Below are 24,613 nucleotides of genomic sequence, written 5' to 3'. Positions count from 1 at the left end.
CAGGTTACGTAGAAAGATTTTTTTAAATTTGAATCGTGAAATATTTTATTTAGGAGCGGATCTTTTTTTTCTACGACGAGAAAAGTATAAATACCCTGCCAGGATATTTAATATTTAATATCTTGCATTAAATGGCATTTTACTTGCTGTAATCAATGTAATCGATGCATGCAAAAATGCATCGAGAAGATTTTACAAAACATTATACAATTGAATCTTGGAAAAATGTTTCATAATCTCTATATTTCGTACATATTTGATTTATATTGTATTCTTTTATCAGAAATCATAACAAATTCAGTACAATAACTTTTTTTTGTATCCTTTTTGTATCCTTTAAAGCGGCCATGTTATTGCACGCGATTAATCCGAAGAAGCGATTGCGTTTTAATCATGAAATATTCCGTCTACCGCCATTTGATTGCAATAAACCGCGATTTAAAATTCGGTTTTGAAATCCGCATGAAAACGACATATTTAGCCCATTTAAGAGAATCTAATTTACCGCCGAGATTACACCGCAATCGTGTTTCGTTGAATTTTTTCAGCAATAAGCAATTGTTGTCTCATTCTACGAGTTAAGATGTTTGGAACCGAAGTGCTTCGCAAATCGACTCAATTCGATTAGCGTCTAAAATTGACCTTCCTTCGGTATTAGAGCGATTCCCTTGTGTACGACAGGAGATACGCTTATCGTTAGCGAAACTTTTCCGCGTCGTTTACATTTCATTTACTAAATTATTTAGAAGAGACTAGAATTGCAAGGCAATTTAGTAAATTTACGATAACATTTCCTGTGTGGATTGCATATGCTCCATGCAAAACTTTTTATTTAGACATTTGATATTTTCACTATTACTAATGTAAAAATATTTTATAAAATTATGCTTTGTAATAATTATAATGCAGTTAAATATGCGATGTAGCGATTTATTTTTTAAATATTTTTTTTCTCAAGTTTTATAAATCAAAGTTTTATTCATTTATTGCAGTCAAAGAAGCGCTTGATTACGATTGTTATGATATATAATTAGAGAATTATATACAATAATATTTCATTGAATATAAAAACTACAGAAAATAAATATAATACATATAAAAAAACAGAAGATACGATATGGTGCAAAACAAATATGTATTTGCATAGAATAATTATCATGATCATCGCAAAATAATTCTTTTCATTTTATGGAAATTATAGATTTGCATGTTTTGTTTAATTTTTGTTTTTTTTCTGTAAAGCAAAATGTATATATTTTGAACATTAAATTCTTTTCTCGATACTAATTATTTTTACATTCTTATAAATACTACAAGGCACGCTTATAATTTTGCCGATTCATACACAGGTAAAACTATTAGTCTCGGTAGCATGGAACGCATGAGATTCATGCATGAATGTAAAGTCGTTAAAATTCGATCCGGCACGAAACGTGTTAACGGCGAGTTATAAATCGAGATTAACAAGTATTCGTAAATATCTTACCGTTCGGAGATACAAATATTTTCCTCTCGCAATGATCGAGTCGAGCCTCTACGAGATTCGTGCTATAATTCTTGAGTTTCGCAGACGGTTTATCCTCAGTTTCGCTATCCCCGCGCACTTAATAAGTTTCGTAACGGGAGCACGTGTTCGCGTTTGAAAACGACGCACTCGTAAACGGATTCTTTCCGGTGAACCATGAAAAAATGGATTTACGCTACACCGAGCACAAAGATGCTCTGCTTTCGGTTCCTGCAAATAGATTTTCGTTGTACACTTTTCACAAGCGTCCCAAACTCGCCTCGAACCATCCGAATCCGTACGCTAAGCAAGCGAGATATATTTTGGTACCGCAGAGCCGGTCCAAAGTTCCATTTACCGAAGACCTTTGCAGGGAAATTGCGAAGGGAAGGACGCACGAATCGAGATGGAAACACGCTTAGGCGACTTCTAGATGTGCGAAGGGCACTCGATCCGAGCGCAGACGAGCCACATCAAAGCGTTGGAGCGCACGCGAAGGTTCACGGAACGCTTTGACTCGAGAGTCGACAAGAGACTGGCGAACGCCTTCTTCTGCCTCTGATCGGGACGTCGCGCCGGGCATCCCTTTCCACCGAGCGAGACGATGCTTCCTTACCGGTCTCTCAAGGGGAGACCGGTGCCTTTACTCCCGATAGGTTACCTTCGAGATAACTCGCGATAGCATCAAAATGCGCGCACGCGTGTGTAAATTGATCCGATAAATTCGCCAAGATTGCGAAAACCCCCGACATTCGACAGCCGCTTATTGATACAGCAGCTGGCGCATCGGATCGCGCACTGATTGTCCGCTGTTACCTTTCCTTCGAAATTTTATTTTACGACCAAGTCGCGATGCTTTCGTATTAAGGTCCGTTAAATGCCAATATGTATGATGTTGCACGATGTAATGATTCGCTGAAAACATCTCGGGCTTCTCGGACCTTTGCATCGTTGATCAATTACTTATTAGTGGTTTTAATTTTACCTATATGTCTTTATATTACGGATCTTTAAATGACATACGAAGCAATAACGTTGTGTGAAATTTATCATCACATTTATAAATATCAATTTAATTTTAATAAAATGTGTAATTTTATTAAAATTAAATTGATATAATTTCATAATTTGCTGTTTTCTCTGTCACGCGAATATTTATTAAATTATTGAAGATTGTTTAAAAAAGCGTAAATATATATTAATAATTATTCAAATTTTAAAGTCAATTTTCTCTCGGAAAATGGAAAATTCTACATGAAAATTTTATCTTATTCCTCAATTTTGACACGAGAAATGATCTCCTCTTTTCGGTCCTGTTTTTCAATCTATCCTGTATTACATAACAACATAGCGATTAGCGACAATCTGTCCGTTGGATTTCTAACATGGATCAGAGCCATATCGAATCGATTTAAGATATACGCTTGCCGCATATGATTTCCGCCGAACAAAAGAACGACTTTTCATTGTTGCGAGATACGTTTCGAAACCGAAAAGATCGAATTTGATAAATCGTTTCGCGATCCACAGGGAGTCGCGCAATACGTACACACAATACGAGCTAAATTGTTGAAAGATAGATTTCGATATTATGTCTCTATATCGAGATTCTTATATCCATCTAGCCGAGTGTATGTAACACTCTTTCGCTTGATTGCCTTTCTAAGTTAGTTAGTAAAGGTCATTTTATCTTGTCATGTCTTTCATAAATTTGCATTCTAAACGCTTTTTACAAAAATGTAAAATATGCGGAAGAAGGAGCTAGAAATAACTTTTTTTACGAAATCATATCAATGCGATAATTTAACGTAGATCATATGTATTTATATATCGATTCTATTTTATAAAATATAATATTTTATTTTACATTGTAATAATTTCATAATTTTTAAAAATGCAGCTCTTTTCTCTCTATCTCTGAATATTTGTTAAATTATCAGAGGCTCCATTCAAATTAAAAAAAAGAGCAAATATATTAATTGATCAAATTCTAAATTCAATTTCCTTGAAAAAAAAACAAGAGCATATGAAATAATTTATTCTATAATTTCAACTTATTGTATCAGAAATTACTTCCTATCAGTTGTATTATTTTCCAATCTATCTTATATTGCATAACAATATTGCGATACACACACACACATTATATATATATAAAATATATATGTAAAATAAATATTTATATATCTGTAAATATTTTGCATGAGAAATTTTTTTCTTTTCTATACAAATTTCTTTCTTCTCTATACAAATTTCTCAACGTATTATTCTCAACGTCCTATATTACATAATAACATCACGTTGTATGTGTATATATATAATAAAAGATCTTTGTTTGGGCATCACTGTCCGTGGCATAAGTCACGGAACTCGGGTGGTCGCTAAAAAGAAGTTAGCTGGCCTTTGAAGGCTCAAATTTCCTCGAGTCGAAGCGCGTGTGTTCGGTGTGCCATAAAACGGAGCCGGTTGAAGTGCACTTTATGAAAGCTCGCCGACCCCCCCCCTCCCCCTCCCTCTCCTATACGGTCGGCTATTTCTTATTCATCATACGAGCGAGGTATTTCACGAGACGCATTCCAAGTCACGGAAGAGTGTGACTTGTGTTATCAGATTCGATTTATCGAATGAAATTTGATAGACCGCGATTGCGTGATATTTTAACGAAAATAAAATAGGACGTAAATATACTTTAAAATGCGCGACGCTCGGATATCGAAGGCTTCGATTGTATCTCGTGGTGTCATCGTATTACGTAACGTTATTGAATTATATATTATGCCACACGTTGAACGTGACGCAACGTGATATAACGTAATTATAAGCTGAAGTTTTCATTAAGCGTTCCGCGAAGCGAAAAGCGGAAGTCCCGCTCTCTTCACCGAGAGATTTCCATAAAACGAGTCTCGTAGATGATGTCGAAAGGGTTTTCAATCTACTCTACAGGCACTCGACACTCGCGATTTTCCATTAGTATTTGTAAACACATGACATGTAAGGGATTACCGCTATCCGAGGGACATTTGCATGCGTGCCATGCGTGGTGGACCGATATCCCGAACGTGACGATAATATTGGATTTACGCACGTCAAGGCTTATTCATTGTCGAACGAGACTGATGATTTAAAGTTGTTCACCGATATGTTTCTACAGTTCAGTGGCAGAGAGGAAAATATTCTATTTTTCTCTTATCATATTAATATGAAAAACCTAAAGGGAGATTTTCAGAATAAAATAAAATTATTTAATCGTTACATTTAAAGACAGATTACGTTAGCGATTATATATCACCCATTAAAAAATGTTTATCTTAAATTTATTTTTATAAATATCTCAATATTTTAGGGCTTGATTCAAAAATATCTAATTAGTAATAATAAATTGAATCGCGGCTGCAAGGGTCAATAGAGTTTCAATCGACTGTGAAAGAATCTTTTTCTCAAACTAAATGTTTCATCACAATAAAACATAGAATGATGAAAAGATTTCTAATTTCTTAATTATCCGTTATATATTCGAGGTAACTGCATCTAAGAATTTTATAACAAATCGGTTTTGCCTCTATGTAAGCCGACTTGTAACTGTAGAAATATTTTATATAAAGATTCATAAAAAACGGGTGTAAACTAACGGGCATGTTACGTTAAGACGATCGTCGCGAGAAGAAGATGTAACGATGCGCGTTTATTTATACTTTATCTCCGATCGAACGATTAGCGTTTTTTTCAAAGTGCAAGTAATCCTGTCGCTCGTCAGCTTTGCGGATCGGTCTCTACGCATCTTAAGTACGAGGCATATCGTAACTAATTATATCGACGTCGCCGCACGCGGACCGCTTCCGGGTTGCCGGCAACGGAATGTCGTCTCTCGGATCTTGTATTCGATATGCCTATGTAGGCGCATAGTAGATCCTTTCAAACCGCAGCTGACCTGACTCGACGAACTGAAATGTCTGTCCTCTTCTCTCTCTTTCTCTCCGACACGCTCCCGCATGCCAGACGAATAACAATAACTGTCGCTATAATTCTCTTCGATATTGACTTTCTCAAGCGCGACCCGATACCTATCTGGAATGCCTTTCTGCTCTTCAATTTGCTAAAATGCGTAAAGTGACATAATTCACGGCGGATTTCCATTTGCCGCGCCGATCGTTATTTTCAACGTTCAACGGCCGCGAGAAGCACTCGGTTGAATTTGTTGATACCGGTCGATCCTGAACGGGGCGAGTCGTCTTTAGGTGGGTTCATACCGCGTGCACCGTTCGAGCTGGCGCGATGGAATGCAGTTCGTTCGATCGGACGCATTAAGTGTACTTTGCGAGTCAGATCGAATGCGGAATTCTTTCGACACGAATGTGGCAAAAAAAAATATGATCCGATTCTCTCGCGTGAATCGCGTTCGCAAAATTCAATCGAAATCAGCTGTCTCGTAATTATCGCATTGATTAATCTTGGAAAATGTAAAATTTCAATATGAAATGTGAAAATTAATGTAAAAAACAGTTCTTTTCGATAAAAATTTTACTCTTGTTTCATATTTTTAAATTTAGCAAATATCTCATTTCGACCCGTTATTCTGTGCGAATAATCTCTCTGATTGTGGCTTTTGCACATAGTATGCATATCCGCGAATGTTCCGTTGAGTTTTGAATGGCGCATCATTTTCTATGTAATCCGAGATTGCGATCCGTTACGATCGTAGATTAAAATTGACATCGCGCGCAAATAATCTTAAGGCTGTTTTATCGCGATGATAGAGTAAAATGGTGGCTGTCTGGTGAATTTATGCACATCAACGATTTAACAGAAAGCACTTCGCAGTATCAATGTCCGCTAATTACTTCGGGATCGAAAGCTTCCCTGGGAAGGTCAAGACTAATCATCGCCCTTTGCAATCGCAAATTGAAACGGGCGTCAGATTGCCTGGGAAAGGTCGATCCTCTTAAGAGCCGGTCGTTAATGCATGGTTCGACTGAAATTACGGAACGTACTTTCCGTTTGTATAATTTTAGGTCGCATAATTGCGTAATGCGGACAAACGAATCGTCCGAATCGCCTCGCAGACGAAAGATCTATAACGAGCGATCGCACAGTGGCATGTTACGTTAACGATCCTCATTTTTCATTCCGCTCGAGGCGACGTAGAATCGATCTATCTTAAACAATCATGTCATTGTATCTTTCTTCGAGTCATCAATTTCCTAATAATTGCTGGAGTAATGATTGAAATTTAAATAAATAAACGTTATTCTCTCTCCCTCTGTTTCTTTCTCTTTAAAAATCATTTCCAAGGAGAATCGATATAAAATGACGTGCATATCGATCAAGATCGAAATTCTGGCTTTAAAGAAATTCGAAGGGGCTGTCTCTCGGTGAGAAATGTCGATGTCGATGTGGCAGTTAGATTTGTATGAGTTTCAGCGACTCGTTTGTTATCTTCCAGTATACTATGCACATACAAAGGGTCCGATGGTTGGACCGCGTCGTGGAATGCCGTCTTCTGCGATCGCGCGTACAGACGTACGTCAGTACGCAAGTATGTGCGTCAGAGATCGCCGTCTCTTCGATTGGAAGTGAACCAAGTGAAAGATCGAGAAAAGGAAGGCGATTAAGGGGGAATGGGACCTTGAGCGCGGTCAGCCACTGGAAGAGCTTGGACGACTCGGAGGCTGCGGCTTGGGACCGCTGGGCAACCGCCATATTGTTGTGACTGGTAAGCTTTGCCGGACCCGCGATCAGCCGTGTCCATCTCTTATAACGGGTGTGTGCGACGCTCGCGCGCGAGATGCCAGATCGAAGTTGTCACGAAATGTCAATGTTAGATATGTATATAATTAATTTATCGTTAAGAAAACTCTTGAGAATTGTCGACTTGATCTCATTTAATTATTCAATATTGAAGATACGATGACACATTGCATGCAACGCTACGGTTTAAATAAAAAATATCACTATATTAGTCAATATATTATTGAGATAATTTTAGTATAATGATAATATAATCGAATATAAAATAATTGAGAAACTCGAACTTAATTTGAGAAAAATTGAATAATTTTAACAGCTTTTGATTAAAACATTATCATTAAAATAAAAGAAACTCGAACTGATATAACTGATGAATACCGTGCGAATTTTTATGATTCTGTATTTAATGAGAAACGACGGTGCTTGCTGGAAAAGATGATCGACCTGACCGTAAATTTTCGCGTTTAATGTGAGTCTCGCGCGCGAGGATGCGAGTGTAGAGAGCTCGCGTTTGCTAGGCGATTCTCGAATTATTCTCTTAACGGTTTTGTTCTCACACCCACCTGGCGGGTCGGGAATTCATCCCGTTCGAGCGAGTGAAGGAGCGCCGGTCGCGGAATTTCCTTATTTTCCGCTTAACGCAAAGCGTCCGGCTACGGTAAAGTCTCCTCGGTTGGAGATCCACTCTTTATCGTATGCGTTTCGCTTCATGAATCGCGCCATTCGCGTTGCAAGAGGAGATGAAAAAAGACAAGAGAGAAAGAGATCCCGTATAAAGGCGATGTCGACATCGCGCGGGAAGCGAAAGCTCGTCGTTGGAAAATTATAGCAAGTCGTTTCCGATGTCGTAACGCGCGCGAGCGATACGTCTCTAAAAAAGATATCGTACAAATTAATTATTGCACGAACGTTTATTATCCCCTCTCGTGTAATTTCTCTCATTATAGTAAACTTCTCTGTTCCCTTTCGGATTTTTCTCTGGTACGTACGCATCTACTATCTTGAAAGGAAACGCGTGGAAAAAAATGAAAGAGGGAATCTATATGTATTACGCGATTGCTGCGTGTATGCGCCATATCATTGCTTTTGATAATATATACTTCACCGTATATGTAAATTATTACTATCGTATACACGCTCGGTGCACGATTTCCGGTACTTTTACGCTGGGATAACCATTCTCGATCGATCGATCGATCATCGATCTACATTGACGAGAAGAATACTTATTTTTCCCTTACAATTTATGATGAAACGAGACGATAGCGGGGTAATAACGTATCTCTCTAAATGGTTCTTGCGAAGAGCAGATATTACGCAAATATCTCATTGCAGATAAGCACTTCCATATTCACGGGAAATCGCGGAGAGATTTCTTCAAGTAGTATATGTAGAAATTATAAGGAACACATGAGGGGAGATTTCGATAACTTTGGCGACACGATATGATAATGTTTTTTTCAAAATGTTTTAAACGCTGAGATTGATGATAAAAACAAATTGCGATTGTTTCTTTTCGATCTATTAATAAAAGTAAGGTGTAATAGTGAAACGTAAAATAGAGCCAAAATCAGCTAAATTTAATATTATTTTATCTATATTATATATAATTAAATGTGATAGAATTATTTAAGAAAAATTAGATTGAAATAAATTAGATTTTTTTCTAGAAAAAAGGACGAATCTCACGCATTAATTTTTAATCGAAAATGCATTCGATTCAGATCTCAGATTAAGATCTCTTGCAATTTCTCGCTTTTCTCGCATTTATTTTTAATGAATTTATGTGTATGTATTGTTTAGGTAAATTTATTTTAATTAAATTTATCAGTTTTTGAAAACTTTTTAGTTTCTTAACAATTTATTTTTAATTTCATAATTTAATTTAAATGATAAACGTTTTTATACCAAAATTTGCATTATGTTTCGCTGCAAAAAATAGCTAACATATTTATCTATATTTAAATCTATACTTATCTATACTTAAATGGTGTCGCCAAAGTTATTAGAATATCTCTATCCTAATAAAAAATCTGTTCAGCACAGAACAAGCATCCGAAAGACGTCTCGGGTAGAAGACTGTGCGTTTTGCACACATATATCGCGGAGAAGAAATCGCGCGTGTACGTCTAGTCATCCGCGTGAAAAAAATACCGGAATGCACGTCGGTGAATAATAATCTCTCCCGGCGAGAGGAAGGCGCGCCTTTGCCTCGATTCGCGGCCTGCCTCCGTTTTGAATGCATTCGCGCCCGCGCGAAACCGGAGAACCGTATACCGGCGCGTAACGCAAGGTGATTAATGCGTAACCTTTATAAAGCTCGACGGCGGCGTGCCACGGTAGCGTGGGCGCGTATACCGGGTGTCCTCCGCGAGTGTGTCACAGGATTTCCCGTTCTCTCGTTCTCATTAATAATGACGACACTTTGAGTCAAAGGACGTTTTGATGAGACGTCAACGATATGATGCCATCGAAAGCGAGATTGATTAATTAATTGGTTCAAGATCGCCCCGATTGGCGACAGTGCTAATTTTTTTTCTACGCAATCAGCCTCAATAGACACAAATGCCTGATTTGTTGCCTTTGATATTAACGAGCGGATCTCTAATCGTTCCGCGCTGGCCTCGCATTCTTGCGTTAATTGGATAAATTGCGTTTTATTGACTCAAATCATATTTTGAGGGTTAATTAAAAGCTTAATTAGTAATATGGTAGAACAGACTCACCGTTTTTAACGAACGCATCTTTCTTGATTGCGGGAGATGATTCTTCCGGCTCGGTCGCCAGTTTGCTGGAATCGTCTGAGTTGCTGTAACAAATCAGAGAAAATATCTCTTTTGGGCTGCTTGGAAATGGCCATGCTCTTTGTAGTTTATCCTTCGTTACATTTCGCACGTGATATAAAAAAATAAAAAATTCTATAAACTCCATAACAAATAATTAATGATATAACCCGTTATATTTTAACGTCGGAGAGACCTATTGAGAGCTTTAATAAGCGGCAATCGCTATTCAGATAAGTTTAAAAAAGGTGATTGCAACGTCATGCAAAGAAGGAGAGATTGCTGTTCGAAGCAATAAGCAAATGTCGAGCATTTGCATGGAGGCGTTCACCTCCGTGGGACGGCCGAGTCAAACGACTCGGTTCGATTCTCAGTAATCGACAGCCCTCTTTCCTATTCTTAGAACGGTCAATTAACCTTTTCTCCACATGCCGCGGCAGGTAATCCGGGTAACCCATGAGGAAAGTGAATTAATTTCTTTTAGAGATTTATTTGCGCGCGGCGCTGCGTCGCAACGGCTTCTACAGTCGTATATTTCTCGACACAATTCCCAGCGATTCATCTAGCTGTACTTTGCTCAAGCAAATAAGCGGAATTATCCTGATTAGCTTTGTACACAACTGTAATTGCTATTCGTATTGCACATTAATATCGAGAGGATTCTAAGATGCAATGCATGGAGAAAGTAGAGATATAAATCCCGAATGTTATATTATGATTTTCTCTCTTTCATATAATATATTTCAAGAAAAAAAAACAGTAATCATTTTCAACAGTTTAATTAAGTAAGATTTCAACTTTGATATGTGCTGTTTTATTCACTAAAAAAACTATTCTGATATTATAATATGACGTATTGGAGATTTTATTGTAACCAAGATTAAATATGCTAAAATTTTTAGCTTTCTAAATGTATTTATTAATATCGATTACAACAACATATTTATGATTAAATATGAATAGTTTATTACGAATATTATGAATTAAAGTGCTAAAAATTTATATTAAATATTTTTAATATATTTATTTAAATTTAAGAGTTTTTCAAATTGCTGAGTATAATATATATTGACATCTGATATCAACATTGACAAACTCAAAATGACGAAATCATTAACAAAGTGTCAAAATTAAAAACAACTATCAGATTTTTATCAACTTTGTCATTTAGACTTTCTGAATTGTAATGAGCGTAATTAGATAGATTTGTATTTAGCGATCTAGAAGAAACTACTTTAAATTTGAATAAATATATTGAAAAATATTCGATAGATTTTTTTTAATGATTTAATTCACAATTTTTTACAATATACATTGGTGTCGTATTTTTTAATTATCTTATTAATTGTAATTAAATCTTTTTGTGCGAGTTTTAATAATATACTTAATACTTTTATGATTGCAATAAAACTTCTCCAATATATCGATGTATATGATACTATGATAGCTATAATATTGTAAAATAGCTTAAAATAAAAAATTTATAGGGTAAGATTATCCTGTTTTTTTTTGCATTTAAAAAACTTAATAAATCGAGTAATATTTTCTATTGAAAGATTGGAATTTATAATTCAAACTCACGCGTTCACATACTCCAAGGAAGTCTCTTCCTCTTCGCCGATAGTGGCGAGATTGCTTTGCCAGTAATAATCGCCATCATCGCTTTCATCGGTCGTGTCTCCTTCTTCCACAACTTCCTCCAGCATGCGATTCACATCCGGATTTTTCATATCATCGTTTATCTCGTCCAATGATCGATACGTTTCGTCGTCCTCGCTTTCTCGCAGCATAGAATTATCGATCGATAAAGTATCTTCTAACGGAAATACTTCCTTGAAAATATCCTCGTCATCATTTGTCCGAATTCCTTCTCGATAAAGATTTTCCGAGTCAAAATGCTTTTCCTCTTCGTTATTTGACTCGTCAACGTGTTTATCTGTCGGTTCTAAACTCGAATTTTGTTCCGTCGAAATTCCAATCGAATTATTCATAGATTGAGATTGATCTTGTTTGTTTCTATCCGCTACTTTATCTTTAATTCCATTCTGTTCACAATTCGTCGTTTCCGAAATACTATTTGGTTCATGCCTTGCGATTTCCTCCTTCTGATTCGACTTCAAACCTTTGGCCATCCTGATTTCAATAATTTCAAGTACTTTGTTGGTTTGTGTATCTTCACTAGAACTTGCAGTTTGGACTTTCTCATCAGCAAGGTAAACGTTCTTTGCATTAGATTCTCTGTCGCCGTTTCCATTTGAATTTTCGAATCCTTCAGTTGAAATTTCAGTTGAATTTTGGAAAACGTTATTTTTGCTTAACGAGTCGCATAATCCTGGTTTAACGCACTCTGCGCTCTTGACTTGCGAAACATCTTCCGTCTCCGCCAGATGATTCGACTCGATTGATGGTGAAGATTTGATTTCTCTTCGTGGCGTTATAATCGGTGGTGGAGGTGGCGGAGGTGGCCTTTTCCGTCTAGCCTTAACGTCTTTCCTCGGCAGCGGTTTCGGGGGTAACAAAGGAGCTTCCGAAGGTTCCTTCTCGGGCGAGACGGGCACCGTTTCTGAGATTCGCGCGTCGTTTCCAGATTCGCTCGTTTGATTCACGCAAATCCTATTAACGTGATTTCTAGCCGGCAACGGTGGCGGCGACAATCTGATACCGTTGCTTCTTTCCGTACCGGAAACGCGCATCTCCTCATGGACGCTGCCGTTGACGCGCTCCACGAGCTCCACATCATCCTTAATTGGCCTGAAATGCGTCGTCGAGTCGGCGGCCAAGTCGGCCGTGTAGAAGAGATCTGGCCTGGCCTCGTGTCCGTAACTCAACGGGGCGTCCTGGAAACTGAGCGGCGGCTGAAGGGTGATGGTTTCCTCGATTAGCACCGTGTTCGGCGCGACTACCGCCGTGATACGCTCGACTTCGCCCCGCGACTCCACGTGCGTCACCGCCTCGGAATTGGCGAGACGACGTAGCAGGTAATCGGGCGGATTCGTAAAGTCCCTCTCGAGCATCTCGAGTGGACAGATCGCTCGCGACAGCAGAACGTCCCGATCGGACGAGGATCGCTCGGGGTCTCGATCGACGCCCGCGAGTTCGCTCGGTTGTTCGGAGCCGGTGGTCGACGCCGTGGACGTCGTGGAGATGGTCGACACGCGATCGGACATCGTCGAGAATCTATCCATCACGGTGGACATGGAGCTGCCGGTGTCATCGGACGTGCTGCCGTGCGTGGAGCCGCATTGCGATCGCGCGTCCAGATAAACCATCGCTTCCGGCGGTTCCTAGAAGGACAAACATCTCTTTCACTCAAAGGAAGAAGGAAACTTCTTATATCTTTTGTATAATATTTTAATTCAGTTTTCACTTTTAAATTTCAAATTATTTTCTTATTCGATTACAACCTGCTTCGATTTCGTAAACTCCGGCGAGCGGTTTTTCGGTGATTCCTTCGACATCTCTTGATGCGATGATCCGTTGATGCTTCTCGGCGAGGATTCGCAACTCTCGTACGAGCTTACTTTCGCGCTTCCGGTCTGCGAAGCCGGCGATTTTGGGCTGTCCCACGATTTCTTGACGGGGCTAGGATTCGCTTCGCCGTCTGCGGGTCCTCGTGGCTGTCTCAGCTTCCGCGGCGGTACCGGCGGGGGTGCCGCGGGCAGTTCCGGCGGCACTTTGTTCCTCTCGATTTTTCTCTCGGCGCTCACCACTTCGGGTCTGAGAGCGCCGCGGCATCTCACCATCAGCCTGATGACCAATTGCGACTCCTTCAACCTCCTTACACAATCCAATCGGGTCATGTGTGTCACCGGTACACTGTCGATCGAAAGTACCTACGAAATAGATGAATCTTATTATCTCTATTATTGCCTGCAAATAATTTGCAATGTAAACAAGGAATGGAGATGAGAGGGAAGCATTCCTGAGAGTTATTACGCAGGAAGTAGGTCTTGAAAATCATATAGATGACAGAGTGCATCGTGGGAGCCGGAGGAAGAGTGTATTTACAATTTGTTCCGCTGTTCCACAAAATGTAAATACACATGCTAGACGCATACTATTCCCACAATTAATATTATAATAAATAGTATGTAAATACTAATATTCCCACAATTCGCGACCTTAATTTTAAAACACGGACACTCTGTACGATTAAAGTCAATCTTTTTCTCGGCGAAAAATATGTCGGGGCACGTAAATTCGAGAAAGATTTTCTTTCCTTTCTCTCCTTTTCTCATGCATTCAAGCTGACATTACGCCACAGGTGCAAGCGCGTCGCGGCCCGATGCGTGCGAATAATTGCACGTCAGTCATTACACCGATTCATTGAAATATCAGCAGGAATCTAGCGACTAGTCATTGTGATCCTTATCCATTGCAAGAGGGAACCTGTCGGTTCCGTAATTGAAAGCGACACGTAATGACGCGCGATAGATTTCACGTACCGTTAAGATTGAATGAAATCATACATGTTCATGAATGCTACTTTCTTGAATTCGTTATACGCGTGTTACGGCACGAAATATCATATCAGCGAAAGCGGTCGGTGTTATTAGCCTCTCGTTAACGCGAGAGAAACAAGATTAAGAAAGCTTTGCTCGCGCGTATCTAACAGCTTTTCTCTCGGGAAAAATAAATATAGGAAGATCGAAAGTAAGAGAAAAAAAAAAATATCCAACACTTTTCTCGGAATATATTATTATTACCTCGTCTCCCTCGCCTAGAGCGCCCCACGAACACTTGGCTCTGCTGGCCGGACTCTGCTCCGCGCAGCTTTGCACGAACAGTCTCCTGACCCTCTCGGACGTCTTATTTCCGCCCTCGAATTTGAGTCCGAAACCGAGACGTTCCCCGGGCAGCCTGAAAATCTCGACCTCCTCCTCGAGGTGTCCGTCCATCCCGTTCGTCCCTTCGTTCTTGCACGACACCGACGACTCTCCGGCATCGCTCTTCTTCCCGTTGCCGATCGACAGAACGGTCACGAAATTCTCCGACGTCGGCTGACTGCCGACGCTGACCACCGTCACAAAGTCCTCCGTTGTGGCCTTGGCGACGTCCATTTTTCGTATCGATTTTAATTCATGGCGCAAGCTCGTCGATTTTTACGCTCCGCTGGAATGCCGGCCACTCCCTGAAAACAGGTCAAATCATTGTAGACAATTCTATGGCGTAATCGGGAGACAGGTTTCTTTTATAGGCGCGAAACCTGTTTAAGTTTACATATCTCGTGGGGAATTGCTTTTAGATCTATGTATAGAAAAGTAACAAAACACTCGATATATAGTCGTCTATCGTCGCGAGGGTAAAAACATTTCGCTATGAGAGGATTTCCAACGTTTCTTCTCGAACAAAACACTCGATATAGTCGTCTATCGTCGCGAGGGTAAAAACATTTCGCTATGAGAGGATTTCCAACGTTTCTTCTCGAGGCATCTCAGACGTCTTGTATTTTCTAGTTATATCCATTTACTCTCGAGACACGCGACATCGTTCATCGGCAGACATTAGATATCAGCCGACGGACAAATCGTGTCATATAACGCCGAGGATCGCGGACGATCGTTAAGCGATCTCGAGACTGCATACCGGCGTTAGTCGCGTGACCAACTTAATACGGAACTTTCGTGTTTCTTGTCGTACCTGCCCGTTTTACTAATCGCGCTATTACGCATAGATAGCGGCGGAGTGAATTATAAACAAGCAGGACACGTGTCGCTATAAATTATAGTCCACGCGAAGCGAAGTATTTCGTATACTCGGGGAGATGCGCTAACTGTAAGCTGTATTCTGTTATGCTTGACATTTTGTTTCGCCGCGGCTGACCTTCACTCGTGGCCATCGCTTCGCTTCATTCTGCGCCAGATATTTTGAAGATCATAAACCGTCGCATATATCAGCGATATATCTCTCTTTCTCTTGTAAATAATTTATAATCGCTATTAAATTTTTCAATTGTCGAATATTAACATCTTTAAAGCTTTCTCAATCGAATAGCTTTCCTTGCCTGCTTTTACTTCATTTGTCAGATATACAAACCGGTAAATTAGAGAGATCAATTTCCCACGTCGACAACTTTTTTTCTCGACGCGATTCTCCGCGGCTGTCATAAACGTTCTTTGAAGAAGACCCTCCGAGTTAATCCCGGCTAATAAATCTCTTTGCTTATTTTTCTCCCGCGGGCAGGTGAACAACGCCGCCTCCATCCGTTTTCACTCATCAGTACCCCGATAATTTAAACGATATGTATACCATCCGTCGTCGTGAAAGTATGTCCGCTTCCACTCGAAGGAACATCGTGCACAGCCTCCCGTCGTCTGTATCACCTCTGATCTCGGCAGAATGTGAGAAGTAGAAAGTAGATTGACCCGCGAGGTCACTGTCGAGCAATCAGCTGATCGCGAAGATTCCTCCGACGATCGCGGAATGTATGTGTTTCACATTCGTGCACGTTTCTCATCTCTTTTGAGATCATCTCTTACGAGAAAGGAGAATTAATGTTGGTACTAAAAATTTAATAGCGATACAAATTATCCATGATGGAGCAAAATATGTACTACTGTACACGAGATAACAGTACATTAAAGCCAATGACATTCGGCAAATGAATATACTCGAAGAAGGTTCCGCGCGACCGCTCGAAATTAATCGAGCGCATCGACGACAATTTCCTACGTCACATTGCCGCTTTGAAATTAGTTTATTACTTGTCGGAAGCGTGAGTTGGTTTATTTTTACAAATTATTTGCGCATTGATCTTGCATTCGCGATCGTCGACGATATTTTACGTCTTTCGCCACATCGCATATCGACCTGATATATACATCCTTCTCTTTACGTTGCTTCAAGTAAGACGCGTATTTAATCGATAATTTCGCTTCGCGCCGAGATCTGACGATGGATTTAAATCAGCGTCGAAAATCACGGAGGCAGATGAAGCATAAAAATTTCAGAGTAGGCAGAGTGTAGGGAGATTCATGGAGCCGTACAAGTGCGTGTAACGGAATTCGTAGCCGCAGGCCGATCGGCACATTCTCGATATGCCGCTGCCGCGTTGGTTCTCCAACGAGCGTGGGCAAACTTTGAAACCTCGTAAAAATATCGCTGAACCGCGATTCCCAAACACGTCCAATCAGGCTTCGCAGTGACGTCAGTTTAATCCTTGATCTTATATACTCGACAATATATCTCTCGTCGAAATATAACAAGCTTTCGCGACACTTTGCGAGAAGGAATCGAAGAGAGAAACGAGGAATACAACGAGGAATTCAATCGTGCGCTTTCCTCTCCTAATTAATACATTCCATTCGCTCGCGCGTGGGAAAGGATTTACATGCAACTATAATTATTATGACCACACGGTAAGCCTTCGATATAATGAGTCGGATGCACGTGAGGCCCGGCGCGATACGACGGGGTTAATGTCGTACAAGCTTGAATCGCTCGCGCGTAACGTCGTACCGATGTTGAACGTTAATTGAAATAATCAAACTCGACGGGAGCGCGAATGCTTTAACGGGGATGCAAATTGCACGAATCTAAGAAGTCACGCGCGAACGCATTATTCCGCGAATGTTACGCGTGGAAATGTTTGCGCTCGAAATGGGATTGTACGCGCCTTCGGAATTCCGCATTTTCCCAGCGGTATAAACGTGACGCCGCAATACGCCGCATTATGCAACTGGTTGGCGTTCGCCACCCGACACGCTTCGTGAATTTTGACAACGTGCTCCATTCATTATTCGAGTCCCTCATCCCGCTGGGATAGGACTAGCTGATCCTTGAAACGACGGTCAATTTCGACGCGTATCCGAAGAGGGGTATGCAATAAATCGTAATTTATGCGTGGCGAGAAGACGCGTGTTTACCTCAAGCAGACGGTTTAATAGCGAGAAGAGATGTGCAATCGTCGAAAAAGACCGAAGTTTTTGTCCGTAAAAAGACATCTCGTTTTTATGATCCTTGATTATATCTTTTTATTATAAGTATTTTGACAATATCCACTCCGATGAGATGTTATCTCATTGAAAATATCTTCAAAGTTAATATTATTATTTTTAATATTTTCTTTCACGCTCGGATATTATCCCAGAAATCCTCGCCTCGGTGTTGAAACGCTCGTTTCTCCCTTTATACTTCGATCGACGGATAATCACGTTCAGCGCGTGCATAATAATTTCTTTTGCAACGCACGCTTCCTACCCGGAGCGATATGCACGCGGTTGAAACTTTCACGAAATTGAGAATAATTATTTATGCATAAGGGAATGTACCGTGCAAGCAAAAAATCATGAAGAACACTGTCGTAAACCTACATTTTGAAACTGGTTTCGAGAGATCTTTTTTAATTACAATGGAAATTTGGAACCTTTCGTCCTTTCGTTAGTTGGGCAAAAAGATCGTTTCAAAGTTAATCGTTATTCTAATTTGAACAAAATCGTGAGAAAATTATTAGAAATGTCCAACGCAATTTAATATTTATAGGATCTATATAATATACACATATAACATTAAATGGATTAAATTAACATTCTTTTGATAACAAGTGACGCGTATTATGTCTTTTGAAGCATATAGAGAGATAAAATATAATATTTTCAAATATATAAACATTTCCACGTATTAGTAACTGTTAATGTAATCGTCAATGTTATAAATGATGAAAAATTGAATGCTAACATAATCTTTTAGTATATACATATATCTTTGTAGATTCTTCTTCTATAGCTATCGTTTTGTATTTCGCTTACATGCATTTTTGGAATGCTTCGCACTTTCTTCAAAGCCTAGTTCACTACAAATCCACCGACAAATTAGGCAAGAAAAAAAATTAGACTTTCTTCTTGATATTATGACGATTTCCTTCCATTTTCTCGCAATCTTTCACAATTTTCTAAATATTAATCATCAAATCACGTACGTACCATTCATCTGTCACTCGTGAGCATTGCATAAATTTGTCGTCGCCGCTCGTTCGTCCTGCAATACCCTCTGTATCAGATCGACCTGGGAATTTTTTAAATCCTTTTCACACTCTTCAACGATCTACATCCACGCGTTCCAGCGAAATCCAGCGAATATTTTCTCTCGAGAACGCGATGAACCGCTCTATCTCACCGTCTCGCATCGACTGTCGATCGATCGCGGATGCATCCAAGTATTTCGGAGTCGGCAGGCGGTAGCCCCGGTGAACGAACGCGTTCGCGTGGCTTGCGTGGCGATCGCTGGTGCGGAATCACGTGGCAACGAGGCAGCGACACGCGGCGGAAGATCGACGTGCATTCGGGACACCGCACCGTGCCGGACTGATGAGCCGCTCGGTGAGGCTGACTTTCTTCCGCGCCGCGAGTTGCCCCTTTGATTACGAGCCGTCCCTCGAACGTCCCTCTTTTTCTCTCGCTCGCTCCATAGTCCGTGCACCTCGGGCATTCCGTGGTCTTCTCTTCTGTCTCTCTCTCTCTCTCTCTCTCTTGCCCACCTCGGCGCGTTCCATCCCACTCGCGCGCATTCCCTTCTCTCGTTCTCCCGCTCTTTCTCCCCGTCAGGTCGCCAATCTCCTTTACAGCGACCGTTCCTCCATCCTCTCGCTCCGGGTGTACCACTCCTTTCCTCAGTAATGTCGTCGACGTGCCGAACTGATCTTACGAGATTCTACCTGCGTCCCATATTATCTGCCGGACTTTCAACAAGACGGTCAAACTTGAACCGAGAGAAAATCACTCGAAGGAATTTTTTACGAATCCGACATTCGGAGAGCGTCCCCGGATATCGCATCAGCCGACCAACCTGCACAGAGTTTTATGAGAGAACATCCCCCGAGATGCAATATCCGCGAGCACGCGGGTATCTTTACATCGCGCGACATTTCGCGAATATTTTCGCGCGTATTTTAATTTTCGATCGGCGAGCCGTCCCTCGTGTCCTAGCTTATTGCGTATGTAATTTGCCTCGCATCAGCGACGACGGAGCTTCGATCCTACGCGAGATTCCGCACGGTGCACAATGTCCCATATTATCCACGGACTTTCCATAACGATTAGCCAGGAGAAAAGTGCCGGCGGCGGCGAGCTCTCGTATACGCCTTCTCTCCGTGTGTATTATGCTTTCCTACTTTGCGTCACGGAACGATCTTTCTCAGCCTGGATGTTACCTCGATGCGTCTAATAAATCTCAAACTCCCGCACGCATTTGGGCCACATACATGTAAATTTGTTCTTTAGACCAACGCAGATTTTTATCATCCTAGTCCTTATTCGTGACCCGCTAAAAGTTCCTGCAAAATAGTAAGAATCAGTTCCTTTTAGAAAACTACCGATTTATGATGTTAAAATATAAATAGAAAGTACTTAAACATATGTCAAGTTTCTGCACTTTTCACAACGCTATCTTATTAATGGCATTAACCCATTCGGATCTGAATTTTTTCTGTAATGTAAAAAATTATTCAATTAATTTTTATTTGATGCTAAGAGTTTAAAACGACGAAATATATATATATATATTTTTTCGAGATATATATATTTTCTTTCCTCCGAGAGATCGCAGGGAAACTATTAAGGTTTTTGTGCATAATTGTGTACATAGGGTCTGAATCGATTAATAGCTTTGTAAAAATATAAAATGACATTTAAAATCTTTTGGCGATTACTAAAAGTGTCATGATTTTTTGACAATATTATATCAAGATTCAAAAAGAGAAGGATTTTTCTTAAATTAAGTGCGAAGATAAAAGAATTAACGAAACATATTTTTCAAAAATAGAATTAAATAAAATATACAAAGCAGCAATTCGTAATCTTATCTCTATTTATACCATACAGAGTTTTCAAAACAATCGGAATTAAGGATGCAGATAGTCGTTTCCGTAGCCGTTTCGATCACGAGGAGAGAGCTGACAGGAAAGGAGAGAAGGCTACTCCAGTTACGTCAATAACGTATTTGATCGCGATATATCGCGAGTGGTAATCGCGCCATAAACGCCTCCGACATATCGCCATCGCTTCGCAGGAAACGATAATGACCGGCTTTGACTTCACAATTTCTTGCCGTGGATGTGAACTCGGAATCGACATACGAAATAGAAATATACAATACTTGAATACGGAAATATGTTTCAGATTCGCAAAAATTCTTAAACGGTAAACGAACTCCTATCTCATCACTCGCGATGACGTGAGGTGACGCGTCGCGGAATCACGTGCGATGAGAAAATTAACGCTGGGAAAAAGGAGGCTTACTCCAGTTACGTCGATCCGCCTCTCTCGCCTCGATGTACCTCGCGGTCGTAATCTCGTCAGACGTGTCGGACATGCGGTAATGTCTCGTTTTGCGAAACCGCGAGACTCGGGTAACAGAGAAGCAAGGAGTACAAGTGTGAATCTGTCCGCGGGAATCATATTGAATGCCATCCTCTTTCCCACCGGTGACGATAAGCCGCGCTATAAGAGCACTTTCGCTTCGTTGAATCGTGCGAGCGCCAAGAAAATATGCGGGTGCGAATGCCGGAAATTCACCAATATAGCACGATGCATATGTAGGTGAAAATAGATGTAGGAGAGAAGAGGAGAGAATCGCTACAGTCAACCTAAAACGCGATATATTTCTTAAATATTTTCTTTTCATTTCAAGAGATAAAATTGTGACGTTTCTGAAATAATTTTATTATTAACGTGACATTATTTTATATCGCATTTTTCCTAATGACGCTTATAAAATTTTCAGACATGCATAGCAATAGATCGATGTACTTGAATATTTGTAAAAATTGCGAGTATCCTTTCTCGCGGAATCGCATAGCGAAACGATCTGCGGACGAACCGATCACGCGAGAGAGAAAAAGAGAAAAAAAAAGAAAGAGAGAGAGAGGAACTGAGGAGATTCCTGCCAACGTTTCGTCGAACGAGGAGTAACGGCTGCAAGCCTGTTGTAGCGCGTTTTAACGGTATATTTCCATCGTGTCGGAGATCTGGGTTGCTGGAACGAGTGCCGCTGCAAACGCATACGCGTTTTGGTTTCTCGCGCCGACAATAAAATTATAGCCCAAGACGGCGTTTTTTCCTTAGTTTCTATGCACCAAGCGTGAACAGCTTATCGCCCTGCTGGCTGGAAAATCTTTCACGCAACTTTCCATTTATACGAACGATAAGAGAAATAATTAATATTTTCACAGAAGATACATCGTGATTTTTCCGGGAAAGTTATTTTTACGTTTTACACTCGCCTATCAGTTTCTTATTTCGGAAAAACGAAAATATAATCTCGAATTGAAACATTTTCTTACACCTTAATAGAAAAACGTGAAACTCTCGTGATGTAACGAAGAAAAAGAAAACTATCTACTTTACAAATAAGGAGCACGCTAACGAACGGTCGGTCTCGTGACCGTAAAATCGCGGCGACATGCGTTCACGCACGAGCGCGTGAAATCGCGCATATATGATAGAAAATCGGCGACTTTGATCGGGCGGTGGTCGCGAGCGTGACGAATTCGGTCGTTTAACGGCACGGTGATCGCGATTCTACCGAGGAATCATTTGATAGAACTGGTGGATCGCGACTTTACGTGGCTTCTCGTTACGAGAGAGAACGGTGCAACGGGGCCAAGAATTTCGTCCGATAACTCGGCGGAGATACTTAAAAAGGGGCGCATTATCGACGTGCTGCGAAAAGAATTAACGAACCTAACGTTGCCGACCTAGACCAGTCCGACTACTTTTTCCGACTCCGATCGGCGGCAACTGGGGGAGGCCGTTCCTTGGGATTTTTATAAAAAGAATATATATTAAAAGTTCATAACAATCGCATCTATATCATTCAAAAAATGGCCTTGCAACGACAGCAATAAATTTCTAGATGCAAAAACTTAACTGAGATAAATTAGCAAGTACTGTTACATCGCATATATAATCAATCTAAATGACAGAGACTTTTTTATACTGAACTGTTAGTGAAATTTAGAAAAAAATCTTTCTATGATGCTATCCATGTTAAGATTAATAGTATGTGTTTGACTGTGGCACACAGAAAAATCGTTTCTCACAAAATTATTCTAACTATAGTATGACATCATAATTTTCATATTTATCTAACGTATTAATTTTATTTGGGAGCTAAATTTGCCAGAAGGCATTACTAGAATTTGTTGCTATAAATTCCACATGCAAACAATGTTTTAACAGATACGAAAAAATTAATTTTTATTATGACACCTAGAAATCTACCTACATCAGCAAAACATTCTTTTGAGTGATCTTAACAGAAAGCTCTCGAGATTTTTTGCGCGCGCAACGGACTTTCTCGTTTTTGTGTAACTTCCTCGCTCGTGGAAGGAACGCGAGAGCCAGCAAAAGTCCACGGATTTCACCGAAGAATCCTCTCTTGCATCCTCTGCGTCTCGTAAAAGCGACGCTGTGCAACGTCTAAATGGAGGAGAGGTCTACGAGAAGCCGCAACATGGACTTTCGTGAAAGCGAATGTTTTTTTCGCGATGATGACGGAGAGAATGAGAGATAGCGAGAGAGGTGAACGAGTGGCAATCGCCTCCAGCCTCCAAGCCAGGCGAGGCAGACAGGTATGCGGCAGGTGACTTTACGATCGCCTGCAGGTAGACAGACACCCCCTCGTGAAAGAGGACAACACGTTCTCGACACGCCATTCCAAATCGTACCACTTCGCTTAGACGACGTCGACCGACTGCCGGTTAATAGGTCGCTGTTTTGTACTTCTTTCTGTCCCACACGTTTTTGTCCACGTCTTACATAGTCGAGAAAATTATTCGACATATTTCCTTCGATTTGCGTAAAAGTATGCACGTACTACAAATGCATCCCCAATAATTGTAATTAAAATTATCCTTTCAATTTTAATTATCCTTCGAATTTTTTTTAAATTTATTCTTCTTTCTCTCAGGATATAGGGCTGCGAGATCGCGAAAGGCCGAGAAAAGAGAGCAACAAATCGCTTCCGTAGAATCGTGCCACTTTGCGCCGCGTAATTACGATCGACGTCGATTAGCGGTTAATAGACCGGCATTTTAATCATTCGACTCGTATATAACTAGTGATCTCTTTGCCTAATTATTTATGTAATAGTAATGAATTGTATCGGGTAAGCGAAGCTCCGTAACGGTTCAGCGCTATTTTAATTGGACGTACGATGCGTAATCAGCGATAACGCAAAGTAGAAATATTATTACTCAACAAGTTGCGAAAAAAAACTAGTCCGTTGCAACTTGAAACTGGAACTCGTATTTAAAAAATAACAGATTACAGATATCTATGCAGTATAAAAAAATATAGATTACCAATCGATATATCTCTGCATTCGATATTCTGCAAAAGAAAAGTGTAAAATAAAATGCGTACGGGTGTGCATAAAATTTTTTGCTCGACCACTCGAAATATGGATCGTCACGATTCGCTTATGTGCATTCGGTGCACCGTCGACGGTGGGTAGAAAGTTTTCGACAACGTCGGTCGTATAACAAAACGTTCCTTTTGATTGGTCATATCGAAAGTTTGGCGAAGGAATGCGAGCGATCGAATAATTAGAGAGGCAGAGAGTCTATAATTTCCGCGATACAGAG

General features: G+C 40.3%; 1 protein-coding gene across 1 annotated transcript in view; it reads right to left on the bottom strand.

The window, feature by feature from the left end:
• The window catches only part of LOC105255370, a 36,812-nt gene extending 17,244 nt beyond the window's left edge, over nt 1-19,568 (bottom strand). The window contains exons 1-5 of the mRNA XM_025410632.1: nt 18,954-19,568; nt 14,739-15,163; nt 13,437-13,865; nt 11,614-13,316; nt 9,976-10,058 (exon numbers count right to left, since the gene is read on the bottom strand). Of these exons, the coding sequence (XP_025266417.1) occupies nt 9,976-10,058; nt 11,614-13,316; nt 13,437-13,865; nt 14,739-15,092 (2,569 nt within the window). The 5' untranslated portion in view covers nt 15,093-15,163; nt 18,954-19,568. The remainder of the gene's footprint in view (nt 1-9,975; nt 10,059-11,613; nt 13,317-13,436; nt 13,866-14,738; nt 15,164-18,953) is intronic.
• Nucleotides 19,569-24,613: the final 5,045 nt, after the last annotated feature.

This window comes from Camponotus floridanus, unplaced genomic scaffold (assembly GCF_003227725.1).
Source record: "Camponotus floridanus strain SB8 unplaced genomic scaffold, Cflo_v7.5 scaffold103, whole genome shotgun sequence".
NCBI lineage: Eukaryota > Metazoa > Arthropoda > Insecta > Hymenoptera > Formicidae > Camponotus > Camponotus floridanus.
Note: the sequence above shows the minus strand (reverse complement) of the source record. Positions and strands in the feature narration are given on the sequence as shown.